The 19,936-nt window shown below is 50.0% G+C and overlaps 1 protein-coding gene across 1 annotated transcript in view; it reads right to left on the bottom strand.

Moving 5' to 3' along the window:
• The window catches only part of Mcf2l (MCF.2 cell line derived transforming sequence like), a 147,223-nt gene extending 129,972 nt beyond the window's left edge, over positions 1–17,251 (bottom strand). The window contains exon 1 of the mRNA XM_036166687.1: positions 17,080–17,251. Coding sequence (XP_036022580.1) covers positions 17,080–17,251 — 172 coding nt within the window. The remainder of the gene's footprint in view (positions 1–17,079) is intronic.
• Positions 17,252–19,936: the final 2,685 nt, after the last annotated feature.

Below are 19,936 nucleotides of genomic sequence, written 5' to 3'. Positions count from 1 at the left end.
CACAAGGCCGGCTGAGGGTGGATGTCATTTCCATACCCTGTGCATCCTGGAGGCTCCCGGGGCCATCCTGTATAGGTCACTGTCCAGGAGGTGGTGGGCTGAGGAATTGCAACCTCAATGCAAGGGGGTCTGTCTTGGATGTGATGCTACCTGAGCCGAGGTTGCACCACAGTTAGGCAACAGACGGAGCATGTCCGCGGGTGGGCGAGTGCTCCCATGCCCACAAACCCACCGCTGACATCTGCCCCACATACAGCAATGGTGCAGGGGGTACATGACACAATCCTGTAGCTGCTTTGACATTTACAATAACACACACGGAGCTAAACGCAAGTACTTCTTTGGAAGTGTGCGCATACTTGAGAGAAGGTTTGCATTAATTGATTGGCACAGAAGGTTTCAAGTTAGAAGTCAAAGTCATCTATTTTGGTGCCGTCCTGAGACCCATGGAGAACTGACCTACATGGCTGACAGGCAGCAAATGGAACGAGACAGCCAGGGCTCCCTCCGCCTGAGCTGGCCATGGGCAGTGGCCACCCAGAAGGCCATCTGTTTCACCTGGTGGAATTCCAGCAGAATTCCACTCAGCGTAGTTCAAATGCAGAGCTTTTTCACGTGTCCAGAATTGGGGACAGCATTGTAAATGGTATCTCCTGTCCCCAACAGATACATGGGTAAGAAAGGATGGTTTTACTGGCCTCAAGATAAACCTGTTCCAAATTGCTCACCATAAAAAAAAACAAAACAAAACAAAAACAACAACAAAAAACCATAACATCAAGATTTACATCAAAAGTGTCAAACTTTTCCTAAAGACCTAACACTTTTATGATGGAAAACATCAAGAAGTCTCTTCCTGGCTGGGGTCAGCCAAGCCCTCAGGACTGTGGAGGCATGTGCCTCCTTGTTTAGATGCAGTGAGGCAGGCATGACCAGAACCAGGCCCAGCAGGAGCCTTCCCATCCCTCCCTGCCTGTACCCATAATGCCTTGCATATCTGTCCCTGCTGGGCATGAGTGGGATAACTTCTAGGAAACTCGAAGTCTTTTAGGGGTGGGTCTTCAGGGGTGTGACAGGGTTATCATGGGTGCAGCTCATCTCCCTGCCCCCTCCTTTCCTCCTCTGCACACTGTAACCTCCAGCCCCTGTGGCTCAGTGACCCACAGCGAGAAGGTAGGGACCGGGCGTTAGATGAACACATAGCTACTTCAGTTACATGTCTGCAGAGGGCACTTGCCTTGTCTCCTCAGCAGGACTGGTTTATTCTGTAGCACTGACGTCGGTGTATACTCATGGGTGGTTACCCGACTCTTACATCAAGACTCGCCTAACCTACCTGGATATCCATTGCTCCAGTGTTGGCTAACTGGGCTCTTAGTAGGTGCCTATGCCCCTCTGACCTGCCCCATCATTGTGGGTTTGGGATATATATCTCTCTAGATATATATTACTTCCTGACTCTCTGGCACCACAAGATCCTGGGTCACTGTGTTTCCTGCCCTCATCCTGGATTCAGCCATTTCTCTGAGGAACTGGGATCCTTTTGTTGGAGGGAGTGCCAGACAACAAGAGTGTGTTCCTGGTAGGCTCCCTGGTACTGGGGTAATGACAGCCAGCTGTTGGGGCAGCAGACAATGATAGATACTAGGGTGTGCACAGATTTCTGAAGGTGACCATCCGCATCTATACTGAGCTAGGTGAGTCCCCATGGTGACTCCACATCCCCCAGTCACCACCCTTCCACTCTTTCCTGTTACCTCCTCTATTGGTGAGAAAGAGGCGCCCTCCATGTCATGAAGGACATGTTAGTGTCTATGGGACAGATCACAGGTGGACCTGTGCTCTCAAGGGACAGAGCTCACCCAGCCCAGGGCTCATAAATGGCTTCTTCTACGCCTTTCTCTGGCCTCGGCTTTGCCCAGTTTCCAATGTTAGTCCTGAATGTCCTGCCCCCCAGGGAGGGGCTTGTATATTTGCAATGCAGCTGATTCTCTTGTCATAGTCCTGTTCCTTCTAGGACTCCTTGGACCTCCCATGATGCTTTGGTCACTATCCATAACATGAAATTCTATGATCTTGATATGTACACACCACTGTCCACCTGTCATTACAGGAGAATTGCTTTCACTGCCTTAAAAATCCTCTAAGTGGACACTGTGCTGAGCTTTGGAGGCTGAGCAGAGCTTGTGAGTTCAAGGCCAGCCTGAGACCTGTCTCAAAGACACCCCAAACCAAATCCCCTGTAGTTGTCCTGCCTTCTCGTCAGCATTGAGCTGCCTGCTATCTCCACACTGTCGCACAGTGGGAGTCCCGCAGCAGAGCCTTCAAACCGGCTCCTTCTGTTCAGCAGAGTGTATTTAAGGTTATTGCGTATCTCCTTCCTGTTCCTGGATGACATGCTACTCATAGTCCAAGTGGCTGGTCTGTGTGTCCGCTGACTGCGTCATCTGGGGACATGCTGGGAACCTGCACATTTTCAGGGCTTGGAGATGACACCACCATATGCACACACCCACCTGCAGGTTTCCTGTGGCTGCAAGTTCTCACCTCCTCTGGGGAGATGGCAAGGAGGTTTCAGAGAAAGTGGAGAGACATCGCACACCCCTGGGGCATGTTTCTTGGTCTCCAAGTGGCAGAGAGATACAGAAAGGACATTTCAGCTTGGGAGGATGTGTAGGGAAGTGATAAGGCATGGACCAGAGTCTCTGCTTTCATTCAGATCTGGAAAGAGCCAGCTGGACTTCACCTCAGCACAGGGGACGCCTCTGGATGGTTCTGCCCTTGCTCTATTCTGTGGGAGACCCCGAGCAGCAGCACAGTATGGAGGGTTCCACCCTTATTCTCTTGTAGGAAACCCAGAATAGCATAATGTGGACAAGCCCTCTGGGACCACATGTTGAGGTGACTCAGGTAAGACCACATCCCCAGGAGTCAATACTGGTAAAGACTCAAGCATGCCTCTTGGCTCCAGGTCCACATGGGCCAACCTCAGCCGAGAGAGCCACCATTGGCTGCGACCCTTGGCTGTGAATGTGGTGGGGAAGCTGCTTGGCAGAAGATTTATTGAACAGACAAACACCTGTTTCCACTGTTAGCTGGTGTTGGGAGTGTCTGAGGCTCTAGGCTTTTAAAAAAGTAATGTTTTGATTAATCCTTTTAAGAGTTTCATACAGCCATAAGGGGGGGGGGGCGCACGCCTTTAATCCCAGCACTCAGGAGGCAGAGCCAGGTGGATCTCTGTGAGTTCGAGGCCAGCCTGGTCTACAGAGTGAGCTCCAGGACAGGCACCAAAACTACACAGAGAAACCCTGTCTCGAAAAAACAAAAACAAAACAAAACAAAAAAGAATTTCATATAATATATTTAGTTATATCCACCTCCCACTCTTTTCCCTATCCCCCCCCCATCCATCCATCTACTCACTCCTCCCCCAATTTTGATCCTTTTTCTTCTTCCTAATATCCCATTGAATCCAGTCTGTGCTGGCCATGTCCTCCTGTGTGCCATTCACTAGAGCATGGATAGCCTACCAAGGACCACACCTTTAAAGAACGTTGACTTTCTTGGGGCTAGGGAAATGGCTTAGTGGTTAAGAGCATTGGCTACTCTTTCAGAGATCTGAGTTCTTGCACCCACGTGGCATCCCACAACCATCTGTTAACTCAAGGTCAGGAGATCTGATGCTCTCTTTTGTCCCCCACAGCCACTACACACCTAAATGGTGCACACACATGTGTGCAGAGAAAACATCCACACACATAAACTAAAATTCAAAGGGAGAACTGACCCTCCCTCCCCCAGAAGCCATCAATGGTCCATAGCTCCTCAGTTGGGTTGGGGGCTCATGAGCGCCTCCCTCCTTTGTGCTGGGATGTTGGCGGACTTGATCTTGTGCAGGCACAGCTGCTGTGTGTTCATGAGTGTGGTGGTCCTGTTGGGTCCACACAGTTCCGATCTGTTCCTGCCACACTCTGGCTCTTACGGTCTTTCCACTTTCTCTGTCCTGATGGCCCCTGAGCTTTGGGGAGGGAGGGTGACAGAGCTGGCCCGTTTGTGGCTGGGTGTCCCATGACACGTATTCTTTGCACTTTGACCAGCTGTGAGTTCCCACTAGCCGCCGTCCACTGCGCAGGGAAACTTTGCTGGGGAGGTCTGGAGCTGCTCTGGGGAGAGAGACCGAGTTTACAGGGCCGTTAGACACTGCGCCCCGAGCAGACTAGGCTTGTTTCTTTAAACCGTGGCCCTTCCCTAGGGCTGAGTGGGGCTGCCTGGGGCTCCTGGTCTGGAGCAGGTGAACTAGAATTTTATAGTAGATGCTCTAACAGAAGTGAAATGCTCACAGATCCCCTGGAACATGTTAGCAGACTTGGCAGCATGACATTGTCATCTACCAAGTTTACACTTGATAACTTCTATAATCAAGTCACCAATGTTACTGTCAATGTTTTAAGTTTGTGTACATTTTCACGACAGCTTGAACTCACAGCTATCCATGGTCACTGTGACTGCAGGCCCAGGTTAGACACTGTTGTTGGTCACTGTGACTGCAGACCCAGGTTAGACACTGGTGGTCACTGTGACTGCAGGCCCAGGTTAGACACTGTTGTTGGTCACTGTGACTGCAGACCCAGGTTAGACACTGGTGGTCACTGTGACTGCAGGCCCAGGTTAGACACTGGTGGTCACTGTGACTGCAGGCCCAGGTTAGACACTGTTGGTGGTCACTGTGACTGCAGGCCCAGGTTAGACACTGGTGGTCACTGTGACTGCAGGCCCAGGTTAGACACTGGTGGTCACTGTGACTGCAGGCCCAGGTTAGACACTGTTGGTGGTCACTGTGACTGCAGGCCCAGGTTAGACACTGTTGGTCACTGTGACTGCAGGCCCAGGTTAGACACTGTTGGTCACTGTGACTGCAGGCCCAGGTTAGACACTGTTGGTCACTGTGACTGCAGACCCTAGGTTGGACACTTGGTGGTCACTGCGGCTGCTTCCCACAGAACCATATTCACAATAAAGACAACATGGAGGCTCACACATCTGGAGTTTGCATTCAGGATCCTCGGCGGTGGCTAGGGCTCCTCTGCTCCCAGCTTCCCACATGACTGCCTTCAGGTTTACCTCAGCTTTTTCTTCATTTGTTTCAGGGACCCGACAACCACGGCTCCCATGCCTGGTGGCTGCAGCAGGATGGAGCTGGTTTCGCAAACTCACCCAATCTTGCAAAAATGATAGTGTCTCTCTGGCAAGCCTCCTTTGCTGCTTAGATGGGGTTCTCTGGAAGCCACGGATGGGAAGACACTAGAAATCCACAGGACTACACATCCTCACATTTCTGCCAGTGGCCTTGGAAACCGGTTCCTAGGGATGGTGATTGGCAGAAGCCATGCTGCTTCCCTGGGTGCCTTACACATGCACTCACTAGGAGAACTCCTTCTTGGGTTTCTGAGCACATCTCAGCTATGGCTCTCCTGTAGTAGGACCCATGGAGCTGCTTTTTCTTTGGGAATTTAAGAGAGTTAAATGAATACAAATGCTCAGCCCTGCTGCAGCATCTTGTGATCTGCAGGTATGTCGTATGCATGAGTGTGTCTCTGTGCCAGTGCTGTGTGAACATGTATCTATGTGCACATGTGGTCTATGAATGTGTGGGACTGTGTGTGTCATGTGCATGTGGGTAGTAGTGGTGCACACCTTTAATTCTAGCAATGGGGAGGCAGAGGCAGGTGGATCTCTGTGAGTTCGAGGCCAGCCTTGTCTACAGAGAAATCTCCAGGACAGCCAAGGCTACCTTTTTCTGTCTCAGAAAAGGAAAAAAAAATGTCTATGTATCTCTGTGCAGGATATGCATGTGTTTGTGTCAACATGAGTCTGTTATGTGTGTGTATGTTTGTACCTATGTTGCATGCACATGTGTGTGTCTGTGTTGTATTCATGGGTATGCATGGTTAGACATGCCCATGTGTGTGAATGTTCCTGTGGTAGCATCTGCCCATCGGTGCTATGTCCGTTATCCCGAATGCTGCCTGTGCATGGGTGTCCCGCAAGATTCCCACCTATCGTGGGGGATCATCAGTTCCCAGGCCCCATGCTCAGCAGCACTGGGCCTGGCTGTCCTCTCTCTGGTTTCTGCCTCCGGCACCGAGTTCTCCAAGTAGTTACAGACGAGAGTCTTCTGCACTGGCAGGGCAGCCGTGTGTACCTCCATGTCATTAGGCCAGACAGGTTCTTCTTCTGCCTGCTCCCCTCAGTCACTGGGGGAGCAGAGATTCCCTCCACATATAAGGCGAGTAGACAGCAGTGCAGGGGTCTGTCTGTGTGCTCACACACTCCCCAAACTCTCTTCCGCTTCAGGGATTCCTGTTAAAGGCCCCCAGCCCTTTGGCTCATCTAGATTGAGCAGTCTGGACATCTTAACACACCCTAGCATGGAGATGATGTGCTCTCAGGAGTATCCATAACTCACCACACCCTCACCCACACACTACTCACATGCATGCATACACATGTGTGTGTGTGTGTGTGTGTGTGTGTGTGTGTGTGTGTGTGTGTGCGCGCGCGCGCGCGCGCTCATAACACACACTTGCACATTCACACTCAGGCAGCATGCCACACACACATGTATGGATCTTGCTCTTCCCAGCTGTTAAGTTCACTTTACATTCTATGTCCAAAAAGGGAAGAAAGGCTTTGCATCAGACAGCAGAAGACTCACATACTGATGGCATCTTCCCAGCCTTGATCCTGGCCAAGTACAATCCCCAAAGGCTTTGCTCATCTCAGGAAGGTGACACAGGCTTCTCTACCAGGCTCAGTGCCCAAGAAAGGGACTTGACCATCACCTGGCTTCTCACTCCCATCTTAGAGAAAGCCACTTTGCTTAAGGGACAGGAAGCCACATGTGTGAGCCGCCCTCAATCAGGTCTGTTGTAAGAAAACACCGGGGTCCCCCGTTGCTGACTATGAATATAGTCACCATCCAGAGGACAAGGCTGCTCCCCATACTCTGCTGACACCCTAAGACTACCCCTCCACCAAATGCAAGGGAAGAACTCAGCAGGGATGCCCACCCAGACACTGGCCACCACACACGCTGGCACATACTGTATTCATCAGAGATGTGGAGCCACTTGGGGGCTGCTTACTATAGCAAAGAAGTAAAAATAACCACAAAATATGCATGACTCGTGTTCAGGCTGGAGCAAAGTGAAATCTCAGAAAATCAGACTGGCTGTGGGTCCCTTCAGAACATGGGGGAATTTAATATTGCACCTCAAATACATTTCATGGTCTACTTGATTTATAAATAAAAAATTGCATCTCAGAGTTCCAGATGGAGCCGATAAGATGAATGAATACCGTTGCCAAGAGTCTGATTGAGAAGACAGCCTCTGTAGGTACCAAAAGCGACTTCAGGCAGGCAGGCAGGAACACAGTTGATAACCGCCATGCTTGCATGGCTTGCGCTTTCCAGTACAAGCATCTCCAAGTATTTTTTAAAAAAGGAAATGGAAATACTTCTAACATTTTTACAAGAAAAAAGTACATTTAAATATCCTAGAAATGGTAAAATCTTCCCTGACTACTTCCCTGTGAATGCGTAACTGGGAAAAAGGCATAAAGACTGCCAGTGATGTGGTAGGGATTTCCATAGTTTGCGTGAATGTAATTAAGCAAGTCTCTGGGCAAATGGGAAGAGTCAAAGAGGTCCTGAGTCCAGACAACAATCCCAGTGTAGACATCTAGGTGCCTCTGAGTGGCTGGTTCCTGTAGTCAAGCACCTCCTGTAGAGTGGACAGATGAGAAAGGGCATAGGGCTTTGGGGGGTCATGTAGAGGACAGAAGTGGACAGAGGAGAGAGGGGCGGGCAGAGAGGTCGTCAGATGGGGAAGGGTGGAGGTGGAGAGGAGCAGATGGGATGTGCACTCAGAGGCAGAACCCACTGGTTGGGGATGCTAGTACAAGGAACCTCTTGACAATGCATAAATCAGAGGGCCCTGGGCCCCCTCCCTGGTGAGCTGGCTTCAGCCACGTCTGTTACAAGAAGATCCTGGGGTCCCACTGTTGTTGACTGTAGACACATCCAGAAGGCATGGCTGTTCCTCATAGTCTGTTTATATCCAAGACTCCCAGAGGCAGTGAAGGAACCCCAGGCCCAGCCCTGCCTTGTCTCTCGACTCAGCAGGGATGCCCATCCCGGACCATGGCTTTTCAGACAGGCCTTTCCCAGACTGTGGTCCTTGTGGTATTTAAATGTGAAGGGTTCCCCAAAGGGTGCATGTGGCTGGGTCCTGGGGTTCCGGCTCCATCAGTGGACTGACCCTTGGATGGAGTATTGAGAAGTGGAAAATAGGGGGTAGAGTCTAGCTGGAGGAAGCAGGCCAGCCGGGGTGCATGCCCTGCAGAGAGAAACCTTGTCCCCAGCCCCTTCTGCTTCTTTCTCTGTGTTTCTTACCACTGTGCCCTCTCACAGGTGGACAGCAACGGGGCCGAGCGGCCATGGACATCTCCGGTACCGTGAACTGCTCTGGCATGGCTTCTTGTGCACGCAGCCCTTCCTCCAAAAGTGCCGCTGGCAGATTCCAGACAAACTCTCCCATGAATACTTTCCCCCACAAAAACCGACTCATAATGAAACACCCCTCAAGTGCAAGCAGCCCCACCAGGCACAGCCTGTGCGAGAGTCGCCTCTCAGAAACAGGTTCCGTTGCCCTGTGCCTGTGACTTGTGGTCTAATTCCCCACCTTAGGGAACATGGGATAGGTAGGAAGGCTTCCTCAGACAGGGCGCAGAGGTCGCTCATAGGGAGAACCTCCCAGTCACACGCACGAGCCATGAGGTAGCCGGGTCACGGTGTGTTTTCACCACTGCCGGGTTTATCCACAGCAAAAGATACAGCAGAGATCTTAACAGATACATAATTTGACCGAACCCTTATGGCTATAATTTTGTTTGCCTCCTAGTTTTCCTAACTACAAATAACAGCCACAGTAAACATCTTGGATCATGAGTCCTTATGACAATATTTGGATTATTTCCTAATTCAATTTCTAAAAGTGGTCTTGGGATTTTTATTCATGATGACTGTTTTTGTTTTTTTTGTTTTTTTCCTTTTCTTTCCTTTGTAGCTGCAACAGCTCCATTCCTACCAGCAGTGGATTTAAATCAGGTCTACAGGTGGGCACAGAGGGGGGCTCTGTGGTCACATTGATGCTTCCTTTTTCCTCTTTATTTTTATGTGTATGGGTGATGTGCATGCATGCATGTCTGTGTACCCCAAGTATGCTGTGCCCTCAGAGGCCAGAAGAGAGTGACGGCTCCCCTGGGATTGGAGTTACAGATGGTTGTAGATGCTGGGAATCAAACCTGAGTCCTCTGGGAGAGCAGCCAGTGCTCTTAACCACTGAGCCAACTCCACCCCATATTCATGATTCTTCAATGCTATTCAGGGTGGGTTCACGTCATGCTGTGGTATGTTCTCTCTCTAGCCCCACAGCTGGCTCTCTGAGGTGACCACCACTGTGCTGCCCAGGAGAAAGATGTACTAAAGCCTGTCCTTGGGGGATTTTTTTAAAAGATGTGGTCAGTCTTTATCACTGTGGCTTCTGATGCAGTTTCAGTGTTCTGTTCCCCTGGGTCCTTTGTTAGAACACATGGCACCCTCTAAGGAACTCCTAACATCCCTGCGTTCTGCTTGTCTCTGGTAAACAAACCCACTGATGAAGGCCCACTGTGTGCCAGCAGGGAATTTCCTTTTTCCTTGTTGTGGACACGGAATAGAAGATGAAGACACCTGAACAGAACACCAGGGTGGGTGTCCACGGAAGCCTCAGCTCCTGCTTCAGCTGAGGCTAACCAGTGCCAGCCCACGGTAGACATGATGCTGGGCAGCCAGTTCCAATGGACTCAGGGGAGAAAGCTTTCACATGCTGGGTGGGAACCAGTGAGGCCTTGTGTCCTGGGAGAACAGGAAGTCCTGTGGTGTGAACAAAAATCCCTGAAAAGCCGCTGTGTCTGGCTGTGACCAAAGAACTCCTGCAGTTGGGATTTCAGTACTGTGGAAAGACTGGAATTTTGTAGGTTCAGAGGCTTGTTACTTTATTTTGGGCCGGTGTTAGCTTCTGGAACAGCCATTTATTGCCTCATTTTGTATCTGAACCAACACCTTGTGATAATAAATCAAAGCCCATGAGAAATTGTTAACTTAGCAGGACACTAGCTTCCTTCCACCCAATCCAACAACTGGGAACATCACCAGTTAGCATCTTGGGCATACAAAACAGCTCTCCCATCTCGTGGTAACTGTCTCTTGGGGTGTATTTTAAATACCACCAATGTATTTTATAATTGCTTTGATTTATGACTTTCTTTGTTCTGTAAAACTATGGAACTTTATGAAACTGCTTCTATGTGGAACATGAAATTTGGGGTAGTCTAAATTTGTGTTCTGGGGCCATGGTCGCTCATACTGGCTCCAGAATAAACTCTTACCCTGTTTAAGATAAGAGCTGTGATTTTTATCATTAACAGTGGGGACCAGAGGCCAGAAGCACTCAGGGAGACAGTGGCCATCAGGATCCAGGAGCTTCTACCTGGGACAGGCCACACTCTTGCCTGTCTTCATCAGCAGCTCACCGTGGCCAGGGTGGGAAGAGGAGTGTCTACACGGGAGCAATTCCAGGGAGAGCCAGCTACACTCCGAGTAGCTGGAAGAAGCAACATAAGCATGTAATAGTGTCTGTGGATAATATGCAATAGTGTGTTAGGTAAGCATGTAATAGTGTCTGTAGATAAGCATGTAATAGTGTCTGTAGATAATATGTAATAGTGTGTTAGATAAGTATGTAATAGTGTGTTAGATAAGTATGTAATAGTGTGTTAGATAAATATGTAATAGTGTATTAGATAAATATGTAATAGTGTCTGTAGATAAGTATGTAATAGTGTCTGTAGATAAGTATGTAATAGTGTCTGTAGATAAGTATGTAATAGTGTGTTAGATAAATATGTAATAGTGTATGTAGATAAGTATGTAATAGTGTCTGTAGATAAGTATGTAATAGTGTGTTAGATAAATATGTAATAGTGTGTTAGATAAATATGTAATAGTGTGTTAGATAAGTATGTAATAGTGTGTTAGATAAGTATGTAATAGTGTCTGTAGATAAATATGCAATAGTGTGTTAGATAAATATGTAATAGTGTCTGTAGATAAGTATGTAATAGTGTCTGTAGATAAGTATGTAATAGTGTATTAGATAAATATGTAATAGTGTCTGTAGATAAATATGTAATAGTGTATGTAGATAAATATGTAATAGTGTATGTAGATAAATATGTAATTGTGTATTAGATAAATATGTAATAGTGTATTAGATAAATATGTAATAGTGTATTAGATAAATATGTAATAGTATATGTAGATAAGTATGTAATAGTGTATATAGATAAGTATGTAATAGTGTATGTAGATAAATATGTAGTAGTGTATGCAGATAAATATGTAATAGTGTATTAGATAAATATATAATAGTGTATTAGATAAATATGTAATAGTATATGTAGATAAGTATGTAATAGTGTATTAGATAATATGTAATAGTGTATGTAGATAAGTATGTAATAGTGTATTAGATAAGTATGTAATAGTATATGTAGATAAATGTGTAATAGTGTATTAGATAAATATGTAATAGTGTATGTAGTAACAATTAGTGGCTGGCATGCCCCTTTGGTGCTTCAGGATCAAGCACACACTTCAGAGGAGAGTTTCTTAAACATCACCTTAATCACAGAGAGCATCTCAAATGTAAGATGGGAGATTCTGTAGAGACAGCTCACAGTTGACAGAGAACTCACAAAGTCCCTGAAGAAATGCAGGCAAAATCTCTGGACCCACAGCCGACTGCAGGTTGGGAAGAGGTGAGCAGGGCCCTTGAGACGGCTCAGGCACACCCTGCCCACCTCCTGGGGGCCGTCCCTGCAGCGGTCCCTAATCACCCGTTTCAGATAACACACACTGTTCATTTCAATCAAACAGTGATGAGCACTGGCTAGTTCTCTTAGGTCCATCGGGAGCCAAAGGGGACAGGCTGGGGAGGCAGGACTTGTGGACTCCCCAGGACAGGCGTAGGGGCCAGGGTGAGTTCTGCAAGCTCAGGAGTGGTAGGTACCCTTGCAGCCTGCCCTACTGGCCCCCAGCACCCCTACCTCACCCCCACCCGGCAGCAGAGGAGAGAATTGCTAACTATACTTAATTTGACCAATAACACACAAACCAGTCCCCAACGGACTGTAAGCCCATTTTCACTAAAAATGCTTTCCAAAACTATCAAGAACTCTCGCCAACTTCCGAACAACAGAAACTCACAAGCGATAAGATGTTGAGGGATTCGGAAGAGTGAGAGGTTAATCACTTGCAGCCAAGCTGCCAGCACCATCTGCACAAGCCTGCAGACTGTTAAAACGACCCAGAAAAGACCAGAGTGAAGCGTCAAGTAGCTTGCTCACCGGGTCCTGCTTTTCACAGGACCACCGAATGGCCATTGAACTCATTCCTCCACACCTGCCTTTCTCATCAAGTGCACACCAGGAAGAGACAAGGAGTCTCCCAGGGCGTTCACACACAGAGCCAGGAAGCTGCAGGCCCACAGCCCTTGAGGTTATCAGAGGTCATCTCCCCAGGCAAAGAGGCGGGTCAGGGTCCTTGGCAGGCTGCACGCCCCAGTCCTGAGGAGATGGGATCTGACAAGTCTGCAGCCACTGTATCTCTACTCTGAAGAGGTCTCCATTGTGTTTAGTTGTGTGTGTGACCACAGATGAGGTGCTTGGTAGGGAAGCTCTGTGCCTGGTTCCCATGCTTGGTGTATGCCAGGCCTCTGGCCGGGGTGGATACAGGACAGCCATCTCTGCTCCAAGACCTCACAGACTACCTATGGAGTTGGACCTTGGCTACATAGAGGTAGGTATGTAGGTGTGTGTGTGTGTGTGTGTGTGTGTGTGTGTGTGTGTGTGTGTGTGTGAAAGAGATAGAAAACACAGGGACACTATCTTTTTAGCCCCACTCGAAGGGGCCCCCCTAGACCCCAAGGGTATTCCAACAGAGGTGGCTTCACGGTTTTTGTTTTTGTTTTTGTTTTGAGACAGTCTCCTGAGCTCAGGCTGGCCTTGCTTTTTCTACATATCCGGGAACGAGCTTGAATATAAGATCCTTCTGCCTCTACCTCCCTGGTAGAGATAACCCGTGTGGAGCTGCAGCAGCACTTGTAAGTGCTGAGGAATGAGCAACGGAAGAGACTCAAGGCCCTTATAAGGCACGCAGCATCCCTCAGGCCAGAAAAGAGACCTGCCAAGATGCAAGAGAGGCAGTCGCCAGGATGGTGGGTGATGGAGTGACAGGGTGTCTACAAACTAGGTGAGCCACGCCGATGGGTCCAGCAAGGAACCCCAGCACTGGGGGAGCTTGGAGGACCCGGAAGACAGGCATGGCTGGCCCTTAGAGGGTGAGACACAGACCCGTGAGCTGGGAGGCAGAGGCTCCTCAGTCGCTCCTGGGAAGGGCCCAGCTCCATCCTGCATGGAAGGAAGTGACTTTCTTCAGGAAAGCCAACTCTAACCACGGAAGGAGTGTCGGAGGAGCCTGGGGTCAGGGGGCCGTGGGCTGGACATACTCCAGCCTCAGCAGAGTCAGAACAGTGCCTCAGAAGGCTCTGCAGCATGAACAGCTGTGGTGAGGATGAGTCTACAGGGGGGACTGGCCGAGGGAGGAGCAGAGTCCAGAGGCAACTGAGCAGGGCTGTGTGGCCTCTCCCTAAGTCATTTTGAATGGCAGCTGTCTGACCAGCCAGATGGGATCCCTGAACGGGCCTATCCACGGACGCTCTTGAGGCCTCCCACAGCTGGCCATGAAATGGTTAACTGTAGTGTTTCGGGGACTACTTGGCAAACCACTCTGTTGTGGTGGTATGCTATGCTGAAATGAAGCAGGCTGAAGGAACGCCAGCTCACACAGAAGGCCACAGACGGCAGCGAGTGAGCTGGAAAACAGGCTTATCAGTGTTTACCCAGCACCGTCCAAACCTCCGCATGACCTCGGGGACAGGAGCGTGTGGACAGACTGTGGATGCAGCAGCCTGCACACGAGGCTCCTGCCGTCACAATGGTGGTGATGGCACTGGGGGGCTCGGTCTGTAAAACAACTTGCAAACTGACCAATCATCACCCAGCATCTGCCTGCCCCTGGAGACACACAGGGTAACAGGCACGCCCCGTTCAGAACTGTTCACAGTAGTTACGGAGGGGATGGAGCCCTGGCATCCACTTACATGCAAGTGGGACCACATGCTGGGTCATCTGCACCCTGGACTCTGACTGAGCCTTGACACAGAAAGCGCCTCTGACATGTGCTGAGTGAAATGATCCACCACGAGGCACGCTCACTCAATGAGGACACTCACTACGACCCCTGGAGAGCCCAACTACCCAGACCAAAGGTAGAGTGGTGGCTTCTGGGACTGGGATTAGAGACTGGGTTTGGGAAGATGTGAGTGCTGGAGATGGTGTGTGTGTGTATGTGTGTGTGTGTGTGTGTGTGTGTGTGTGTGTGTGTGTGTGTGTATAATGGGAGCATACTTCATGTACTAAATGTTTATGATGGAAACTGAGATATACATATAAGTATACGTAAATGTATACACACACACACACACACACACACACACACACACACACACACACACACGTAGATACTTTCCCCCAAGACAAGGTTTCTCTGTGTAATAGCCCTGGCTATTCTGCTATTCTGGAACTCTTACAGACCAGGCTGGCCTTGAACTCACAGAGCTCCATTTGCCTCTGCCTCCCGAGTGCTGGGATTAAAGGTGTGTGCCACCACGCCCAGCTAAGAAGCAGTGCTGTGTATTTTGCCACAATAAAAAAAAAAAAACAATGAATTTAAAATGTAATTTTTGACAGGTTACATCACTTCAAAGGGCTTCTAGAATAATCTGGAAAAGGTAACCAGACCCGAAGAGGGGAAACAGCCCAGGAGCCACCCCAACAAGCCGTCATGCCAAGCTCAACTCAGGATATGGGTTCCTGATCACAGCTTTTCTTTTGTCACACTCCTGTTGGACAGCGTTTGGGTTCATTTCTCAGAGCTTGTACACAGGTCATCTGTGGGAGTCTATCACCCAGGACCACTGCCTGGGATGCACTGGTTTAGCAGCTCTCTGGGCCCCACGGCTCGGGGAAGGACCAGGACATACAGAGAGAAGAGAGTCAGCAGTGACAGGAGTCAGGGCCTGGATCTGCGGAGTGGTGCCCAGCAGCCTGCCTGGCTCCCCAAAGCCTGGGTGCCGCCACAGCTGAGTGCAATAGCAAGCTCAGGACACTCCACACTCGAGTAGGCATGACAAAGCCCGAGCTTGAGCTAGATTTTCTGCTCTACATTCCATGTCTCATCAATAAACAGGACATACGGACGGATTTTCCTGTCAGGGAAATGCAGATAAATCAACAGATGCTCAGAGCAGTCAGGTCAGGGTCAACCTTGTGGGACTGACCTGTAGGCTGCTCCCAGGAAAGCCTTGACCCAGTGCCTGTGAGGCTCAACCAGAAGCCTAGGGAAGGTCAACAAGTACCAACTGGTACCAACTGGCACAAGGCTTGGGCAGCCAAAGCAGCTTGAGCCCCAAGGGACTCATCACACTCCAGCTAGAGCACACGGTGCTAAGGGGGTTCCACCAAACTGCCCCCACAAGGGGGATTTCTTGGGGAACCCCCGCCTTCTGCATAGTGCTGTGATGGCAACCTCTCCCTGACTGCCTCTTCTCACATTCTGGGACCAGCCCTTGCTTGGGAGAAGCATAAACATGTGGCTCATGACAAGAAGGTTCGGTTTCCCGGTTCCTACTTGGGGTCCACCTTGGAAGACTGAACTCCAGCTGTTTCTTTAGGACCGGGCAGTCACTGGCGCAGAGGGACAGAAACTGCCACATGAGTCACAGACCCCGGCCGGGGCCGCCACATGAAGTGAAATCTCCCCTTCAGCCAAGGCAGAAGGTATGGCTCACAATACTGAGTCCCAAGCCATGGTCACCAGGTAAAGCGCTCGTCCTCAGAAGCCGGCACAAGCGTACTAGGCCTAACCCTTAGAGAGGTTATCACCACAGACACCCTGAACAAGGACCCAGCCCTCGGCAAGGATCGAAGATGGGGAAGCCTCAGAGCAAACAGCCAGGTTGGCCCCATGAATCAGACCAACTTACACAAATGCTAGCCTGGGCCATGGCCGGAAGAGTCCAGGATGGCGGGAAGATGGTGCTGAGAGAGTTTCCTCGGGTCTACAGCCTGCCGCTTGGTCAGTCACAGAACCAGACAGCCCTGGAGTCAAGTTCACACTTCCCCTCGGTGGAATGTACACACCTGCTCAGCCTGCTGCATGCCTTACTTTTGGGGTCGGGGTGGGGAGGCAGTGAAAAGTACGTGAACTCAAGGCACACTCTGCCCTTCTCTCACACCACCGGGCTGGTAGGCTGGCCATGACCGTGAACCAAAGTGATTAGCCTAATGCAAAGACGGACCGTGGGAAAAGCCTGTGTGCTGGAAGTCTAGGGGTATACACTATATGGCTCTAATTCTATCCTTTCTGGTAGCAGGGAGCTGGTTGGCATGCTAAGATAAAACATACCAAATTAAAGCAACAGTACACACACACACACACACACACACACACACACACACACACACACACGAGGAAAAAAAAGGAAGCAAAGACTGTGAATAGCTCCCCCCCCACTTCTGCTGTACTGTACTTTATTTAAAACCCAAAGACATATTTTTTATAATCTCTAACCAGAGCCAGCTTCTTTTTATGATCCTTATTGACGTAGCCAACAAGCAGGCGACCAGAGAAGACAGTCTGCCCTCAGAAGCAGACTGACCACAAGAACCCCCCCCCAGTCCCCCCCCACAACCAGGGACCCGGCTACTCCATCCGGTGCCCTGTGGCTGAGCATATGACTTTAGACCCTAATCATCAGCGGGGATCAGAGAGAGGCTTGGCCCGCTAGCACCTACCTGGGGCTGTGGCCATCGCCTCTGCTTTGTCCGGAACAAGTCTGATGCCGTCGGACACATCCACTCGGGGATCGGCCTCCTCCTTCGAGGCTTCATTGTGCTGCTGTGATGGAGAGCTGCTTCTGCGTCTGCCACGTTCCTTGCACGCGATGAAGCACCAGCAGTCAGACATGAGGCTGTGATATCAAAGGAAAATGGGGTCAGGTTGCAGGGAGATCGAAGAAGTCTTTCTCCGGACAAGAACAAAGCCCCGGGTTACTTCAGCTCTTATTCTGAAGTGGCTCTGTGTGAAGTTAAGCTTATTCTCCGCATTTCAACAGCTTGTATAGCAGGCTGTCTTGATACTCAGTTTTTTAAAAAAACCAACCATCACTTATATATGCTGGGATGGGGGTTGGGTAAGAAAAACAGTACTTACTTCTTCAGCGTAAGAGGGGAAAGAGAGAAACGGAGACTTTCTTGACATTTAGGTTCTTGTTTCAAGGACGTGGAAGTGCCAGGTCTCTGGTTTCCCGGTTCTGCCCCACTGGCCAGGCAGGCTTTCCAAGCCAGGCTTGTGGCTTTTCAGATTGCTCAAAGCATTTTTAAGCCCTCTAAGCAAAGCAAAGGCTCCCAGGTCCAGAACAAACATTATTGTATTCTCCCTCCAGGGGAAATCTGGCAAACACCTTGGTGAAGCTTCTTGAGAAGTAATCTTCAATTTAAAGAGAAACTGTCACTGTTTCAAAGTCACCTGCCCACTGTAGCTGTTAGCCCCATCACCTGCCCAGGTGACTGCTCACCGGGGCTTTCTGGTGCCTTTCTCAGCACTGGGGAGGCTCTGTGGGACTCTGTCTGTTGGCTTAGTGCCCACAGGCCGTCCTGGGAGAAGGAAGAGTGGAACACGTCATGGTATGTTGTCTTGGTGGCTCCACAGTGTCTGTCTTTCACAGTGCCCCTATAGTTTGGCCCTCTAGCTCTGATGCCCCTGCCTCGGGCTCCATACACCCTGCTATAGTACTTCTTTCCCCAGCTTCATCTTGGAAGAGGCCACTGTCTGCAGGAGACTCTCTCATGGACAGGTCGGATAATTAAGCCCACTTCAAAAGCCCGTCTCAAGCTCCTGTTCAGCACAAGCCTAGCTTCAGAGGAAACCCACACCAGGGTTAGCATCTTGCTTTGCTCTGGGCTCTGCTGCCTGTCCCTCCTGCAGTCTGGCCGCTGGTGGGTAGAGATTTGTACTGAGATGTCTGGCTCTCGAAATGTGATCAAGGTGCCTACGGCCTGAGAACCTCTGTTCACAGTGTGGGTCATTCAGGTAGGAAGCGGGCTGCCTGGCCAGGGAATGTTCATGATCCAGTAAGTACAATGTTCCCAAACAGGGCAGACATTCTAGCTCTGGGAAGTGTCCAGCCAAGACTTTGCTCTCTCCCACCTCCTCCCCAGCTCCCAGCCACCCTGGGGATGGACAGCTGGCCTATCTGCTTGTCCGACATGCAACAAGTCCCTCTGTGGTTTAAATGCTGCCCACTCAATCCTCTGTCACTCTATGTCTGTTTATTACGAAGTTTCTCAAGCTATCTCTGCAATGGTTTGGGGACCGACCTTGGGGAATACGGGGTGGGTGTTCTCTACATGGTGAGACCAACATACGCACACCCTAGCTTTGACTCACGCCCCCCCCCCTCACCTTTATGTAGAGACTCGTGAAGGATGGAATTCCAAGGACAACTGACCCTTGACCAGAGACCTACTTCTGGGCTCTGTGAACCAGATTATGACTCTAGAAAGTTGGAAGGGAAATTTCCTTGGTTCAAAAACCAACCAACCAACCCATTTTATCCTCGCATCTTCTAAAGTCTAGTGACAGAATTGAATATGTTTTGAGGATGTCAGAGTCCCATACTTTTCTGGGGAGAAGCCAGGCTGATGCTGTGTGTGTTCATACTGAAGGGTGTCCAAAGTGTGCCAAGGGGTGTCTCTGCCTCACATGTCTGGTGCTTCTATTGCCCATACTCTATCTCTAAGGACAGTGGAGAGGATTTCAGGCTCTTTCTTCAGCAATGGCGAGGAACAACAGGGCAAGGCTTGGGGGTATCCTGACCCTCTGGGTTATCCTTAGCTCCCCATGATGGTTGAGCTCGGCATGCTTCCTGCTCAAGCCTCCCTTTCTCCAGCAGACTGCTATTTCCCTGGCTGCTTGCACACCAGCCCCTGGTGTGCTATATGTAAGAACACCCCAGTGGAGGTTAAGCTGCCCAAGCTGATCATGAGTAGGCAGAGAAAGAGAGACAGAAAGAGACGGGGGGGGGGGGGGGGGGAGACACGGAGAGAGACAGAGAGATAGAGAGAGGGAGGGAGACACAGAGACGGAGAGAGGGAAGGGAGGCTGGGCATAGCAGAAGGGTGACAGGCAGTGATGTGTTTCCTGAGTGGTAGGAAATCAGACTCTTACAGCTGGTGTCGCCTACGGGCACAGTTCAGTTCTGAGGACTGCATCCATACGGACTCATTTTTACAGTCTCAAGGTTACCAGAACCCCAGAACAGGTGTCTGGCAACTTGCAGGTATCCTGTGTCCAGTGAGGGGCTAGCCTGGGTGGCCCAGGTTCTAGGTCTTTACACCCTGGTGCCTTGATAGGTGTCGCACACACCAGGGCAGGGTTACATCCACCCACAGCTATGAAAAGTCACCAGGTAGCTGGAACTCGGCTAAGTACAGTGACGATCCAAGGCAAAGCCCCAACCCTGCCTCACCGGTCTGTTGGCCAGTGTTTATGATACACCTGCTGTCATCTTTGCCGGGGTGACTCCTGCTTCTGCCGGCTGGCACAGGCTATGGCACGGGACAAGACTCGGTGCCAATACATGCAAAAGAG

This window comes from Onychomys torridus, chromosome 17, assembly GCF_903995425.1.
Source record: "Onychomys torridus chromosome 17, mOncTor1.1, whole genome shotgun sequence".
NCBI classification, from domain to species: domain Eukaryota; kingdom Metazoa; phylum Chordata; class Mammalia; order Rodentia; family Cricetidae; genus Onychomys; species Onychomys torridus.
The sequence above is the reverse complement of the archived record's forward strand: the minus strand, read 5'-3'. Positions and strand labels throughout refer to the sequence as shown.